Below are 16,913 nucleotides of genomic sequence, written 5' to 3' on the forward strand. Positions count from 1 at the left end.
ACTGTAAAGAGGTGTGGAACACTGGATGGGGTTAAATAAATGATGCAGGGTGTAAGCATGCATGCAGTGGCAGTTCGACAATGTTTAGCCTCCAATTTATGCTGTATACTCTTTGCTATGCATGGTCACACTGGCCACATTGGCACAGTTGCCATCCTATTCAGTCATGCATTGCTTGCCATCACCATGGTGCCCTGGTTGTGCCTCTTACTTGTTGTCATCCATTTGCATTATTTCTGATATGTGACCCAGTGATGTGTCATTTTCAGTTTGGCTGTGTCAGGTGAGGAGTGTTTAGCTCTGCATTCATTCTCCACTCACTGGTTATTGCCAACCAGGTGTACTTTTAAACCCCCCTTTCCCACCCTGGTAAACTATCCCCCTCCCTTTCCCACCCTGGTAAACTATCCCCCCCATTTCCCAACCAGGTAAATTACCCCCCCCTTTCCCACCCTGGTAAACTACCACCCCTTCCCACCCAGGTGTACAATCCCCCCCCTTCTGCATCCGCACACATGAGTACCCCACAGCATGGCCATGGGCCTGTTGTGCAACTCACCGAGCAGCCAGGCACGTGGTCCAGCATGTCGCTCCATGTGACGGGGTAGCGTGGAGTTGCGTAGTACCATGGCATCATGTGTGGATCCAGGAAATCGGGCGCAGCAATGGGTGAAGATCTTGCTGGAGTCACATACCATTTGCACATTGATGGAGTGGTATTGCTTGCGATTGCGGTACACCGCCTCTATGGCATGGGGGACTACCAATTTCACATGGGTGCAGTCAATGGCACCGACATAATTGGGCATGCCACCCAGTGCATGGAAGCCTACTTTGGTTTCGGCTATCTCCTGGCCAGTCCGTGGTAGGGATATGTGGGTGCTTGCGTGCTTCAGGAGGGCATCCAGCACTTGGTTCAGCATGCGTGAGAATAGTGGTTGTGAAATGCCATGCAGCTGGCCCACTGTGTGTTGGTAGGTGCCTGTGTCCAGGAAGTGTAGCACAGACACCACCTTCAGTAGTGGGGGGATGGCAGTGTGTATTTGTATGTGGCTGGCAATGTCGTTCTGTATCATGTCCACTATGGTGGTGATGGTGTCACGGTCCAACCGGTACAGGGTGTGGATCTTTTCAGGGGTTAGGTTGAATGGGCTGGGTCTGGTGCGAGGGATTGGTGGCTGCCTACGAGGCGCTGGTGGCTGCGCTGGTGGCTGCGCTGGTGGTAATTGCTGGGCCTGTCTCACCCTCCTTCTTCTCCTGCGTCTCCTCTGTGCTGCCTGTTCTTGCTGCTGTTGTTGTTGTTGTTGTTGTTGTTGCTGTTGTTGCTGTAGTTGTAGCAGTATAGGCATGTCCTCCTGCGCCATGATTGCAATTGCTAGTGGTAGCATTTTGGTGTAGGAAGGGGTGTGGTGTGTAGGTGTGCTCCTTTTGTACTGGCCCACTCTGCATTGCCTACACCTGTGGGGGGGGGTTGTGGTGTGTGGGTGTGCTCAGTTCATACTGGCGCAGCCTCCTTTGACTCCACCTGTGGGGATTGTGGGCACCTGTGGCAGCTGCCTTGTATCTTCGTTGCTGTTTGCGGGTGGTCCGCGATGCCTGTTTTTCCGGCATCATGCAGCCCGTTGTTACCGTGTTCACGATGCCGGTATTTGCATGTTTGCGTGGGTTGTGATTGCCCCCTATTACCGGCATGCCGGTATTTACTACCTGAAGAGGCGCGTGTACACGCCTATGCCGCTATTAGCGGCACCGTAAATAACGGTGCCGTTCATATCGGGTTTGCGGGTCAGAATGCTACGGAACGTTAAATGATGCCGGTATTTACATACCGGCATCATTTTTCCCTTACCGGCATAACTCGTAATGAGGCCCTAGGTCTTATCTCTTTCAGGTGTGGTGGCACACACTGAAATGTTATGTCTCTTCACTATTTCATTGTCTGTGTGCCTCAGCCTGACAACATTCGGGAACTCTCCCTCCTCAGGTAGGAGGATTAAACATCAACATCCACCTCCATGTCCATGTCCACCTGTGCTGTCTAGGCAACACCACATCAGATTCCCTTCCCCTGCATAACTGCCATTTTCCCCAACAAAAATAGAGGCTCTCCTAAACAAAATTTAAAAAAAAATACATTTTTTTTCTCGAAACAATTTGAAAAATAAGGTTCCCCAAATAGAATATCAGATGTTACCATTATCAACTGGCTTCCCAAATAAACTGGCTGCTAAATTAAGAAAAAAATAATGTTCACCCAAGTTAAGTAACAAAGGTTTCCAATTCAAATTACTATACAAAACAAAATGATTCTATACCACAATGACACCTCAAACTGCCTGGCTCCCGAATTACAGAAATATGTTTCCCAGCTCAAAAACAAAAGGTTTTCAAATCCCAACACACAATCCCCAATGAACAATTAAAACTCCTCAATAATATCACTCGTTCTGTTGCTCTTGGTGTAAATCAACCTGCTTTGCTTTCCTGCAGCCAAACTGAAACTACAGCAAACTGCTTTTGATGCTTCTCTATATAGACTTCCAAATTATTTTTCAGCCTAAGAACTCACGTCAACCCACGGCAGAACAACTGATTTGGATGTCACTCTGATGCTCTCAGGTGAATCCTTGCACAATGCCTGATGTTGTGTATGGATTATTTTTGGACACAGTGACAATTCCAAAGATATTGGGCCTCATTACACGGATGGCGGTAAGGATTTACCGGTACCGGTAAAATATCGGTACCGGTATATCCTTACCGCCTTACTACGAGGTCCCTTTGCGGGTTGGGGATTTAACGCCTGCTTTTTGCAGGTGTTAAAAACCAACCCGCAAAGGGACACAGGGAGCTAATTACGGTACTGCAATTTGCGGTACCGTAATTAGCACCTTCCCCATTCCCATTGAGCCCTATGGGGCAAAAATGGGAATGGGGAAGGGCAATGGTGGAAGGGGGAATTACCGCCCCGCCAACCTTGGAATGGGGCGGTAATTCCCCTTTCCACCAAGGCGGTGCCGCTATTAGCGCCATGGTTCTCCGCCATCCGTGTAATGAGGCCCATTGTCACCTTTCACCAGGGGGGAGACATCCACTTTAGGAATAGGGAGCTGCTATGCATAACACCTGCATTACTGCATAGGAAATCCCCAGAAAGATGAACCAGTCATAATCCCTTCACCTCAAACACTAAGGCCTTTGTTGGATAGGTGAGAGCTGAGATGTATGATAATTCTAAAACCTCTTTTTGTCATGGCTGGTTTGGTTTCCGACTCTCCCCAGTATTCCTGGGAGCCAGTGGACGAGCGTGTGTACCAGCCCTGTGGAAGAGCGTCAGTTAAAGAATCAATCAGAACTGCCTCTGGAAGAATCCAGTGAAGTTCAAGAGAGCCAGAAGGCCCAGAGAAGGTGTGGCTGAGCAGAGAGAGAGAGAGAGAGCATGCCAGACTCAGCATTTTAACCCGAGAAGGCAGTAGCACGTATCGGATGAGTTACCAGAGGTATCTGGCCCAGGGGATCGGACGTGAACCAGGAACATTGGAGTGCCGAGGAACATGCCTGTGGTGAAGCCGCAGTCACATTCCTGCACAAAACAAGCAGGAGATGAGAAGAGTTAGCAGCTGACGCAGAACCCCGTTGGCGACTTATGTAAATATGGCTCTGCTTTGGACAGACTTAAAGCCCCTCCCGAGAAGCACCACAAGGTACACAGTGCCTCCAGGAACCCAGGAGCCTGGAGATAAAGTGAGGAATAGAAGGAAGGACCCCAGAGTGAGGAGAGCACAGAGAAGCACCGAGGAAGGGAGAGCACAGAGAAGCCACGAGATGGGGAGAGCACAGTAATTACCCAAAGTGCGGAGAGCACAAAGAAGCCCCAAAGCGGTGAGAACACCGAGAATTATCAAGGTGGGGACAGCACAGAGAAGGAATACCACCCAGAGTGGGTAGTGAGATTGAGGAGAGCCCCCGAGTGGGGGGGAGAGAGGAAAAACCCCGTAGTGGGGAACAAAAATTAGCAAACCCCCAGCATTGGGAGGAAAAGATGGAGAGAATTACAGACTGAGGGAAAAAGAAAGACAGCAGTTTGCTACTCCCCCCAATGGGAGAAAGACAAATGGAATGAGAGACTGATTGTTTGACAAGGGGGAGAGAGAGTGACCTGGCTGGGGCGGGAGATGACATTTCACCACTGCCTGAACGGTACAAACTGGAACGGGGAACCTTGGCAAGGGCTTTTGATAATTAGTCCAAAAGAGCTGGGAGTCAGAAACCACCAGCCATCCCTTTCTTTTGGGAATTCCCTAAAATATGTCTTAGTTGTTTGTCATTTTCCTTTCTAGAGATAGGGAAAGAAATTAGGTTCGTATAGGATTTCCAGACAGAGGGCTTTATTAATGTTAACCCCTCTGACATCCTGACTAGCACCCTTTTGGTCTGTGTATTATTAAAATAGGGTTTAGAGACCCATGGTATAGGGAAAGAGTAGACTTTTTTTGAAAGAATAAAAGATTTAAAAATATGCCTCCATGACCATCTCCTGATTCACATTTAACACAACACATTTCAAGTAACATGTAAAAAAGAAATATGGAATAATATGGCCTTGCATAAAACATATTTTCTCAGAACTGGATTTGAGAATTGCTTTCCAAGTGTAGTATATCTCTCTTCTTGTTCCCAAATGCATTGCCCTCTTGATAAAGGTGCCTTGCAGTAATTAGTGAGTTTAAAGTGAGAGATTATCCTTGTTTTTCTATGCAAAGATATGTTCGCCTCTGCATGTGCTTCCTTTCATTTCATTTTCGTTTTTTTGTATGTCCACCACCTCAAGAAGAAGTCTATGATACTCTTGTTCAGAGGAGACTTGCCTTACATTTTTGTGCTGGACTGCCCCAGAGCAGGACAACGACTGATATGTTTTGGATATTTCTCCTATTTGAAAGATAATGAGCTAGAAAATATGGGTAAGGCTCTCATAACCAGGACTAATGTCTGGCAGAGGGACTTCCCAGGACCCCCCTTGTTTTTGCATATTTTAAGTAACTTTGGTTCTCACTCTAAGTTACTAGGGGAATCCAGACGTGAACCCCTTCCTCACAATTCTTAAAGAGGCACAACTCCATCCTACTGATGATGTCCAACCAGACTGAATACGTGTCTGGGGCTGCTTTTGGTCAGAGGAGAATTGCCAAGCATTTTGGTGCTGGACTGCCCCAGGGCAGGACAAAGGCTGATATGTTTTGGATATTTCTCCTCTGTGAAAGATAGTGAGCCAAAGAATCTGGGCTAGGGTCTAGTAACCAGGACTAATGTCTGGCAGAGGGACTTCCCAGGACCCCCTTTGTTTTTTGCATATGTTAAGTAACTGTGGGTCTCACCCTAAGTTACTAGGGGAATCCAGAGGTGGACCCCTTGCTCACTATTCTTCGAGAGGCACAGCCCCACCCTACTGATGAGGTCCAACCAGACCGAAACATGTGTTTGGTGTTGATGTTGCTACTCTTGTTCAGAGGAGAATTGCCTAGCATTTTGGTGCTGGATTGCCCCAGGGCAGGACAAAGACTGATATGTTTTGGATATTTCTCCTCTGTGAAAGATAGTGAGCTAAAGAATCTAGGTAAGGCTCTCATATCCGGGACTAATGTACGGCAGAGGGATTTTCCAGGACTCCCCTTGTTATTTTGCATATGGCACTTTGAAAGCCTATGCATTTACCATGTTAGTATATTTTCCAGTTAGTCTAATAAAAGGTAACACACATTTGATTTTGTTAGATTTAGGTAGAGAACAGATTCCAAGATCTCGTTCTGGGTTGGTCGCTGATGTGGGGAGGTTTGGTTGAGCTAAAGAGGTGTTTTACATCATACCTCAATTGATATGGCTGTATGACATTTCATCCAAAGGTAGCCACATAGTGTTTTTTTGTGTGTGTAGTATAAGGTGGTAGGATATTTTAGAGGGTAGTAGGTTAGTTAGGTGGAAAAGACAGCAGACAAATGAGGGTTATATGTAATGGGGGTATGCACTGGGCACCAACCAGAAGCCAGGTAATTGGCACCAAATCAGATAACTGATTAGGCCAATCAGTTTGCGGTTTGCAGCTGTATTTATTTAGTTTATTTTTGGTCGTGTGGAATCCAACCCAAATTAATCAACACTCCAAATAATCTTTTTTCAGAGGGTTATGTGTGGATTCCCATTAAGTTCATATATGTTTAAGGTGTCTTCTATTGGGTCGGAGTTTTGTGTGTCCCAAGAAGAAATAAGGACTTTCTGAACAATATATGCACCCACTGTTTCCTGTCATGTTGGTTGTGCTCAAAGGAGCCCGCCTTTCCTTTCCCTTATCTGAGGTCCCATCTGACTCCTCAGCTCGGGGCCCAAATGGGAAATTTGAATCAAGGAAGGACATTATTTCACAGCCCTCCCCACTCTCAATTCCTGCCTCAAAATGGCTATTGGGAGACAAATCAAGTGTGATTTTGGAGCTCAGTAGGCAGGCTTGTGCACTTTTAAAGGTTCTACACTCAGTGCCTTTCTGGGCCCACCTGAACAAGGCATAGTGATGTCAGTGTGTGCCTGCAAGTATAGCTACCCCTGCAGGGCCCCATGTGATATCCCACAGTCTGGTTTACTGACAACAAATACTGTGTACATCCGAGCATCAACCGCTTCACAATGGAGGAGCACTACCTCAAAGTCCAATGTATACTGGTTGCCATTGCTTAATAGGTCCTACTCATTATCATATGGTCTCTTGTTCAGAACGATACATCCAAGGCCAATGTGCAAATCCCCTGACCCATGAAAAGCTCCTGCAATGTTCAAATGCTTGCCTTGTATCGGCACAAGTTCGCACTTTCTCAGACGATGTCAGCTTTGCTCTTGCCAAAAAACATGGAATACATTTTACAGCAGGATTCCCAGCTACAGCAGCAGGTCTATGACTAAATCAATGTGTTTCTCAAAAATATATAATGTTTAAATTCCTCCAGACAATCTCAATTTTGGATATGACTTTTAATGCCATACCTGTGCATCACTCAGATAATCTATACAATAATTGTTGATCACGTTTTAAAAAGAAATCTACACCTATTGTAAATGAATTTACAGCATTACAGAAAAAGCAAACAAATAGTTAACCTTTGACCTAATGCAGTGTTTATTTTTGGTTCTTACATGTTCATCAGTGTCTATGAGAAAATATTTGGAACCATTCGACAACTTTTGAATAGATTGTTAAATATTCACCAAGCATTCTAGGTTTCCTGCCTTTGAATATGTAAAGTTTGGAAATGAACGACAAACATGTGAAGCTTTCAAATATCTGCAATTATAATGATTGACAAGACTCGTCTTACTGAGTCACGTGCTATCCCTGATTGTCTAAACAACATGCAAATTAGAGATGTGTGGACCTGTTCAATTTTGATTCAAGCCAATCTAAACAATGGGTATTGCAATCAAATCAAACAATGTAAACGGTTTGGAACTGAAGCTCAATGTCGTTTGAAACTTTCACACCGGAATTCGAGCCATGTCCGTAGTTCAGAGTATTTGATGGTGTGACTCAGCACGTAGAATACTTTATGATAGCTCTGATTTCTGGGGTACTGGTTGCTAAGGATATTATGCAGTATGGCCATCAGGTCCAACCTGGAGCAATTATGCTTCTGACAAAACAGAGAACCAGACCGCTGTCCTCATGTGCTTCATCTAAACCAAGCCACCATTTCTCAAAATTGTGATGTAGTTTTAGAAGTACACTTTATTTTTGCAGTTGAACCCTTTAAATGTAAGAAAAGCGGTTTACTTTGTGCTACATTTGGATTAATTAATTTTAATATAAAGAAAAACAACAGGAGCTATTTCATTGAGTCTGAGCTCAGTCATGAAGCTGGCCAGCCTGTGCCTTTCTTTTCTGAAATGTTACTATTATTTTCAGAACAGTGCTCAAAACAGGCATTTTTCTGCTTTCAGATCATTTATTTTTCATCTCATTTTAATATGTGGTAGCCCTTTATGTAATCTGCCCTTTAAATGGTCAGTTGTTTAACTGTCTTCTACAAATACATTTTATTTAGCCCATCGAATATTTCGGTTTTTTGTTAGTTTTTCATTTATTTGATTTTCTTTTTTTACAAAAAGACAAGCACTTGTTATTCCATTTTTTTTTTGTAAGGGGTATATTTATAGTTTTCTACGCAAACAGTTCATTCTTCTTTCAGTTGAATTTTGTAATTCATGTATTTAGCAAGCAACTCATTTTATTGTTCTGCATTGTCTTCAAACTGCAGTCCATATTCTATATAAGGTTGGCTTGGTCTATAAAAATGTAAAAGTTATGAAAGAGCATATTTTTACTCATCGCCTTTATTTAAGGTCAATCCATTAAGCAATTGTAATGGCTGATGGAAATCAAGAAAATATATTTGTACATTCCTTATTCACTGATATGAGTGTTAGCATGTGAGAAGGAAGCGATACATGTATATGTGCATACTAAAGAGTTTTTTATAGGTCTACTGCGTGATCGGTGTCTTTCAAGTAATGACCTGGTTGAAAATCCAACTGTGGGCAGAAACATACTGTTTAGACACGACTGGGCAACTATGATATATTAGTTTCACTCATATGAATCAATAAAACACCTTTGTCTGGTTTTTAAATTGCAGGTGTAATGGACTCTTACTTAACTATCTAACTCTATGAGTTTTTTAGACACTCATTTCTCAGATTTAGAAGGAATATGATTTTAACAAGAGAGGTAGAGGTTTGTTACAATATGATCAGTAAAGAGCTAAGTCATTGTCGGTTTTACAATGTAAGGGGTGTAGCAGAAACTTTAGAACATCTGTTGATTTTCTGTCCCGCTCTACAGGGTAAATGTGAAATTTATTTTAGGTGTTTTTTACCATTATATGCCTTGAATTGTAGTCACTCTTTTGGGCAAGTTTGTCTTGCTGGATGAACTTCCTCTTTGATTGCAGCAATCACAGTTTTCTTATCTCATTATGATTCAACCGAGATGTATGCTTACAATTATGCACTCTTCTTTTTATAATTTAAATGAGTTGCTGTGGTAACAAATGTATTTTATGATATTGATTATCATTATTATATGATGTAAAATTGGCTTAAAAAGTGGAGTGTAATGTCTTAAATGGTTAATTTTTTTGAACTGTAATGTGTTTTTCTCAATGAATTTGTAAAAGGTACATTTTTTTTTTATCCATATGACAATAAAAACAAAGTTTAAGAAAACATATTGACAAAGACTGAGACAGGTCCACTAAGAATAGAACAAAAAATAATAGCATATTATTTTACGATGTATGCAGATTTGGGCCAGTGGTATTTATTTTATGACAGACTAACTATTTATTTATTCTGTGAGGACTTCACAATTCTTCATGTAGCAGGCTTTCTCAAAGGTAGATCCAGGACAATTGTTCCCATAGCATTTTGACAATTTTTCCGATAGCAGATTGTCTGTGATGGAGAGTCAGAACAAAGTTTCAGTTATGGGTTTTTCTGTGAGTGAGGGACATTTTTGAGAGAGCTGTTTTTCTGCAAAGGAAAGTCAGAAACATGTTTCATATAGTCACTTTTTCTGTGAGGCAGAGCTCTAACCCCCAAATGTAATTCGACTAAAGCTATGCAATGAAATCATAGCCCATATACAAAACCAGAGACATTTGCACTTATTAATCCAGTCAGCCAAACTATTGTACTTTACTACCACCGTGAACACCTTCACTTCTTTTTGCTTCCCTAACATCATTTGTAGATCACATTACAAAGACTATCTCTAACAAAGAAGGTGTCAGAAGCAATTTATGACAGTGGAGACTGGTCAGGTCCACAAGGTTCTGACCCCTGTTGAATACTGATCGAGACTAGCTTATTGAACAAAGGTTTCAAAAGTGTGTAGCTAATTCGGAGACTGGATGGCCCCATGCATTTATTTTGATCTCGGTTCACACTGCGTGTGACTTTTGTAGTGAAAGGTATCTGTAGGAAGTACGTAGAAGGGAGATTGGGCCACAGTGACACTGGAAAAGGTAAAAGGATGAGGTAACCTGGGTTCATGTAGCTTTAATGCATACATACACTATGAATGTTATAAGAGGATTATTAATAATTGCATGTCTGATCTTGAATTAGAGATTAACCTACTACAGCCAAATCATTGATGTCATCATTCATGTCACTTTGACCTTGAAGCTGTGAGACATTGGCAATTGAGAATGGCCTTGATATTTGGAACAAATGTGATGAATTGACAGAAACCAAAGCAGCGAACCAACCTCTATGTCAAATGCATGGCATTTGCAAGGTTGCCTATGTTTCAATTGAAAGAAATCACAATGGCAGGGAAAGGGATGTGGGTAAAGGAATTAGGAAAATTGAAGGAAAGAAGGATATCAGTCAGTGTGGTTGCCTACATGGGAAAAAAGAATACTCTGTTCAGAATCTTGATGTGATTACTCAACACTTCTTGCAGTATCATGAAAGCACGTTCTTACCTTGACTTATCAACTATAGCCTCTTTCCTGTGAGAAATGGCTCTTAACTCTTGTTTGAGGAGCGACTCTGTAAAATGAAATGATGGGTGTATGTCTATTACTCAAACAAAAGTTGGTCGAATTGGTTAAGTTTGATTGTTTTGGTCAAATTATACCCAAAAAGAAGTTGATGGTGCATAGGGGTATGGGGTTGGGCATGGTAAGTGTGGGCTTGACCAAGGTCTCCTGACGCTTTCTATTTGGATAAATTCAACCAAAAAATTCAAAATAAATTGGTTCAAACAAACAAGGTTGAACGTTAGATGAACATCAGAAATTACTCTTAACGTGTTCATTTTGGAGCATCTTTCCTACAAGGGATGAATAATAATTTGTGAATGAGCAAGTTTGCAACAAGGGATGACCATTCACAGTTTTTTGAAGAGCAGCTTACCTTCAAGGGATGACTCTTAGCAACTTTTTGGTGAGCGGTTTTACTATATGGGTGAACTGTCACTATTTTTCAAGGTGAAGCATTGCCACAAGGAATGACTCTTTACAACTTTGCAAGGAGTTTTTTTCAGGAGCTGCATTCAGAAGTCTCAACACCAACGTGGAAAAAACTACTTAACGGCCCAGAAATCCAATAACAAATATAAGTCACCACAATACCAGGCCTGAGTAGTTTGAAAGTGGGAGTAGTAGTACAGTGATTATTAGTGTGGAGAATGTAATAGTTGTGTCGAGAAGGAAGAAGCAGTGTAGAGAAGGGGATAGTAGTTTGGAGGAAGGAGCAGCAGTGTGGAGAAGGGAGTGATAGTGGAAGGAGGGGTAACATCAAAGGTTGGAGGAAAGACCTTGGATGAGTATGAACATCAAAGGGACCGAAGATTGTGGGAGCAGTGAGCTGGAGTGAACAATAAGAAAGCATAGCAAAGGGAGAGGACAGCAAATCCAACGGTCCTAAATCAAACAGGGTATTTGCAAGGAACTATTTCAATTCTCTCTCTCTCTCACTCTCTCTCTCTCTCTCTCTCTCTCACTATCTCCCTCCCCTCTTTCAAGAACATCAACAGGAAACAGGAAGTATGTCATCCAGTGACTTTAATTCCAAGCCAACAGACATCAATTAGCTCAAATTGTCAGTTGGGAGCAGTGTGTTGAATTGGAACGAACCGCACATGAGTCAAATCAGTTATTTGTTTACTTGACTTGAATCAGCTTATGAACGTGCTTAATGGGTGCGTGGCCAAGTAACATTGATTCAAATAATGTTTTAAAGCAAGCCAACCCGTAATTGAGTTGAGAAAGTTAAGTCTTGCCCAGCCCAAATGGAAATGTACGGTAGTGTCCCATAGTGTGGGTTGTATAAGCCCTTGTGGTGAAAGACATTGGGGGTCATTCCGAGTGAGGCGGTAAGGGGCTAACGGCACTGGTAAAGGTGCCGGAACCATCAACCCCTTACCGCCTCATTACGAGTCTGCTCGTGGAAAGCTGCTAAGGACACCTGGTTTTACCAGGTGCCCGTAGCAGGTCCCGTGAGCAGACCAGGGTGCTAACAACGGGCCCGTTATTAACGGCCCATTGTTAGCACACTCCCCATTCCCATTGAGCCCTATGGGGGCTCGAATGGGAATGGGGATGTACCGGGTCCGGGTTCCTTGAATGAGGAATTACCGGGCCCTCCAAGGTTGGAATGGCCTGGTATTTCCTCATTTAAGGAACCCAGGCCCGGTATCTGGTAAAGGGGTAGCCATGCTGCTGTTAGAGGCATGGTTACCTCCTACATGTGTAATGACCCCCATTATCCATTGTACAGTGACTTGAGATGCCAGCTCAGCATCACTCTATTAACCACTCTATTAACGGACTTTCCTGAACAGCTTCTTCCTAGGGGGCAAGCTCTTTACAGAGCATCCTCTTGATTTATCTAGTGAGGCCTGCTGTTCATAAACTGCAAATCACAACTGGACAAACAGTGCCGATGGTACAAAAACATTAATGCTTGAGCACCAAAGTCTGTGCAGACAATACTCTGCCATGTCAGAGGCACGCCACCGTGACTTCAAATCCGTCACACCCGTCATACGCAAGGCTTCTGTCTCAGATGGATACGGCAAAAGATCGCTTCGGACATGCCTGAAATGGACCTATCAAAGGCAGAGCCAGCCTCTGTTCCCTGAGGCCTGCAGGTGTGCCGGTTTCTTGCTGAAATGATATATAATCCTTTAGTTCAATTCACACATCACACCATTCCCTATGACTATTTTACTGATTAGTACCAGAGGATAAGGCAGCACTTTGTAAACTTGTATCAAAAATCAGTCCCAGCTCATGTGCATCATTTGAAAGCAAAGCAGCACATCATGTGCCTTGATATCAAACGAATGCTCCCGCCTAACTCATTCCACTTGAACTGGCCTTCAGTGGATTACAGGGACCACTGGACACAGCAAACCGTGCTGCATGCACTGCAGCTTCTGCTTTTTTGAGTGAGTGAGTGAGTGAGTGAGTGAGTGAGTGAGTGAGTGAGTGAGTGAGCGAATGTGCGCTTTGTTTGAGTCGGCCAGCAAATGTGTTTGTGAGCAAACAAGTAAGTGAGTTAATGAGAGAATAAGCGAGTGAGTGATAGTGAGTGAATGAGCGAGGGAGGAGTGGGTGGATGTCTGAGTTAGGAGTTTGTCCTGTGAAATTGAACACAATCCTAAATTCTCAAAGAAAACTGTGCTTGTCGAAACTGCCATGCTTTTGGGTCTATTCTCTTTGACAAACGTCCTACCTGGTTGGTTTCATTGACTGGAAATCTCAAAGATTGCATTGTGGGGCAGTAACTGCAGTAGAATGGTAGCCACTGCTTCCTTTTCACACTGAGAGCTTTACCAGAATGTCCCCAGGCAGACATGCATTGCTGCTTATTCGTTATGTAGTGGGGGTGTTGTGCATAATCACCACCCTGAATTAATCACCCTCAAGTGCGGGAGATAATGTGTCTGATTTACAAAAGTGTTTTTCAATGAAAAAATCAGGTCGAATTGGTCTAAGTTTTAAAATGTTTTTTTTTCTTTCAGAATACTCTGTCCCTAGTTATTTTACATTCAACTAAATCGTTGCTTTGGAACATGCAAGCCAATTACTTCATATCATGTCTGCAGTTCATAATGTGTTGTGGGTAAAGGTCCAGGGCATAGAGAGTTAATGGCCCAGGTGTGTGAATCTCTCATACCTCATCACCAATATAAAGCATATAGAACACAAGGTCAGAATAAAGGGGGGCAAAGGAAACAATGACCCTGCAAAAGGTGTATCCTTGCTTTCGGATCATCAGCCAGCAATCTCCAACTCTGCTAAACATTAATCCAGACCCACCATCCCCTAACCCAGGACTGAAGGATGTAGTCACATGTAAAGACAGGTAAGGTTTGGCATCATGGTTTTGGAGCAATGTTGACATGATAGTAATATAAGAAACACACATTCCCTAGCCCTACGCAAAAAGTGGATATGCAGTTCAACACTGTACTTACTGTACACCAATGTAAACATCCCAACCAGCAGGGATAACATTCACTTCATAGCTGGCCAAATAAATGTTGCTATAGCTCGAGTTTCACTTCTTAGTGTTCCCCCAACTTTGCAGACGATTCTGCCCCCGGTGCTTATTTTTTTCCATTGTTCATATTCCTTCATTATTTGATCTTTCAACTATATTGAATTATAACGATCCACCATCAGTTCAATAGTGGCAGCCTTTTTGTCAGCATGCTTCAACAGAAAACTCGACTTTGTAACATTGGGCCTCATTACGATCTTGGCAGTAGCCGTGCTGGTAAAAATGGCATGACTGCCGCCGGAGTGGTGTTTGTTTCCGGCGCCTGGCTTTGGGCAATTTCCGGGGCAATACAGCCACCATGGTCCCGGAAGCCAGCCACCGGAATAAGTAACTCCCCATTCACGTTCGAGTCCCATAGGACTCAATGGGAATAGGGAGGACGGAAGCACCGGCATGGTGTGCAACAGTGCCTGTGCTTCCGTCAAAGTCTACGGCCGGGTGCCGTCCCGTCCCCCAGGCCTGACCTGACGGGCTGGACGGCACCCGCCCGCAGAACTCAGAATGTGCCCATCTGGTAACAACAGTGCCGGTAGGCTTACTGGCACCGTTGTTACCGCACCGTCACACTCGTAATGAGGCCCATTGTAGCTATAACAGGGACCTTTGTTTTCAAATCACCTTACAGAAATAACATTTTACTGAAGTCCGACAACTATCACAACACATCCAAAATTAACTCCCTCCTGTCGGCAGTATATTAATTACAAGAGAGAATATCCAGGCTGCTTCTGGCTTCTCTTGTTTTTTTCCTAGCAAATGATTGCCAGAAAGAGCCATAATAAAGATTATTCCATAGATCCTCCACCTTAGCCTGGTCGAGCAGAACGCTGGTGAAATTACACGTTTAAAATGGCTGTTCAGAAGGCGCCGCTCAAGTTATTTCAAACACAAATAAGAACATAACGTTATATCATGTCTTTGTTCAACCAATTGCATAAACATGAACAAGCAGGCAACAAGTATCTCTAAAATGTATTGGCGAAACAAAGGGGGGGGGGTAAAAATACATATTTTATAGATTCTAAAATGGACAAACAAGCCAAATATTCACTAGGTTGGACTAAAAACAGAAGAAAAAAAAACACTCAATGTGGGCAATTTTCAAAATTGTCTCTACGCCTGTCTACAAGTTTGTGCCAAAGAGCCATGGAAATGGTGGACACAGCTCTCTCTCTCTCTCTCTCTCTGTCTCTCTCTCTCTCTCTCTCTCTCTCTCTCGCTCTCTCTCTCTCTCTTTCTCTATTTCTTTCTCTCTCTGTCTCTGTCCCCCTAATATGTCTTTTCCATGTGCATTTTAGATAACGGATCAAACTGCTGTAAACTTTCCATTTGAAATTATAATAAGAAGACAGGTAATATGTTGCAAAATGTGATCAATTAAAATATGTTGTCTGCAAATTGTGCATGCACAAGCACATTTTACACATTTGCAAACAGCATGTGCGCATGTACAATATAATTATCAACATAGCAAATGCAGTGCAAATGTATTTGCGTTGGCGCTAATCTACCAACTCATGCACAAATGCAATTTGCACATGTGCAAACCAAACTACATTTTTGCTTCTGCAAAATACCATAATAACGCTCATAATTTTGGAAACCAAAGCTGTGCATGAAAATATTGAAGTCTATTCACTGCCATGACAACATACCCATTTGATATCCACAATATGTTATTCTTCATGTGATGTACACAGCAATTCGCCATTTTTCAAATGATTAAGTAAAATGCATACCGTTATTCTTTCAGACCAAACTTGTATCAATTAAAGGTAAAATCCTGCTTCATAATCCTAAACAGTCAGAGTAAATGAGTGCCTATCAACTGGCAAAAAAAAAAAAAAAAAAAAAATTAAGTACATAATCTACTACCGGGACTTCGGCCTGCCTCATTCTTCTGTGTTTGCAATGTCTTCATAGTTAGGTTTCAAAATATTCAAAGCCTACCTTAAAAAATGTCATGGTGGCTCCATCCTGAACTGTCCCATACTCGATTTTGGTTTGTTTTGCTAAGTCATCAGCAGAGTCGATGGGCGATTCCATGCGTTCAACTGTCAGAAAGGCGGCGAGGTTAGCAGTATATGAGGATATGATGATGAGTGTGAAAAACCACCAAATGCCTCCGACTATCCTAGTGGAGAGGGCTTTGGGCATAAGTTCAGAACCTAGCGGAATTCAAGGAAGAAGATGAGACAAGTGCATATTGAAAGAGCAAAGCAGATCACCTTTTATAAACATTGATTACTCATTGACTCAACGTGACGGCGTAGCACACACTTCTTTATCACTGGACCGTCCTTCCTGTATGCCTGAGTGAATAACCTGCAATGGATGACTCTGTCTCATAACTGATATCAGCTTTATTGGTTCTTTTAACAATTGGAAAGTGCATCAAGGCCCACGGGAATTAAGGGGTACTATGTGGTCTTCACTGCCTACTCTAACCCTAGGATGATCTTCACAAACTTCAAGAATTAGGATGATTTTATTGGTGATGTACTCCCATGAGCAGAGAGCAAAAGTCACGGTCAGAGAAAGCCCACATTGTATAGTGAGGTTTCTTACATATGGCAGAGGGGGCAATTGAAAAAAGAAGTTTCACTGAGTAACTCTGACTTACACAAGTCTTCCACCTGGAAAGTCAGGTGTAAGTCAAGGTCACTCTATATGACTTCATTTGAAAATACTCTAATGTTCTCCTTGGTAAGACATGGGTAGGTCAGAGCTATTTGGTGTACATTCTTTGTGAATTGGCACCAGTGAGCGTAGGCATTTGTGTGTATGTTGGT

The 16,913-nt window shown here is 42.8% G+C and overlaps 1 protein-coding gene across 1 annotated transcript in view; it reads right to left on the minus strand.

Moving 5' to 3' along the window:
• The window catches only part of GRIK2 (glutamate ionotropic receptor kainate type subunit 2), a 2,093,351-nt gene that overhangs the window by 613,651 nt on the left and 1,462,787 nt on the right, over positions 1 to 16,913 (minus strand). Inside the window, exon 13 of the mRNA XM_069606522.1 lies at positions 16,072 to 16,289. Within this exon, the coding sequence (XP_069462623.1) occupies positions 16,072 to 16,289 (218 nt within the window). The remainder of the gene's footprint in view (positions 1 to 16,071; positions 16,290 to 16,913) is intronic.

The sequence above is a fragment of the Ambystoma mexicanum genome, chromosome 4p (assembly GCF_040938575.1).
Source record: "Ambystoma mexicanum isolate Mex_15411 chromosome 4p, UKY_AmexF1_1, whole genome shotgun sequence".
Lineage (NCBI taxonomy): Eukaryota > Metazoa > Chordata > Amphibia > Caudata > Ambystomatidae > Ambystoma > Ambystoma mexicanum.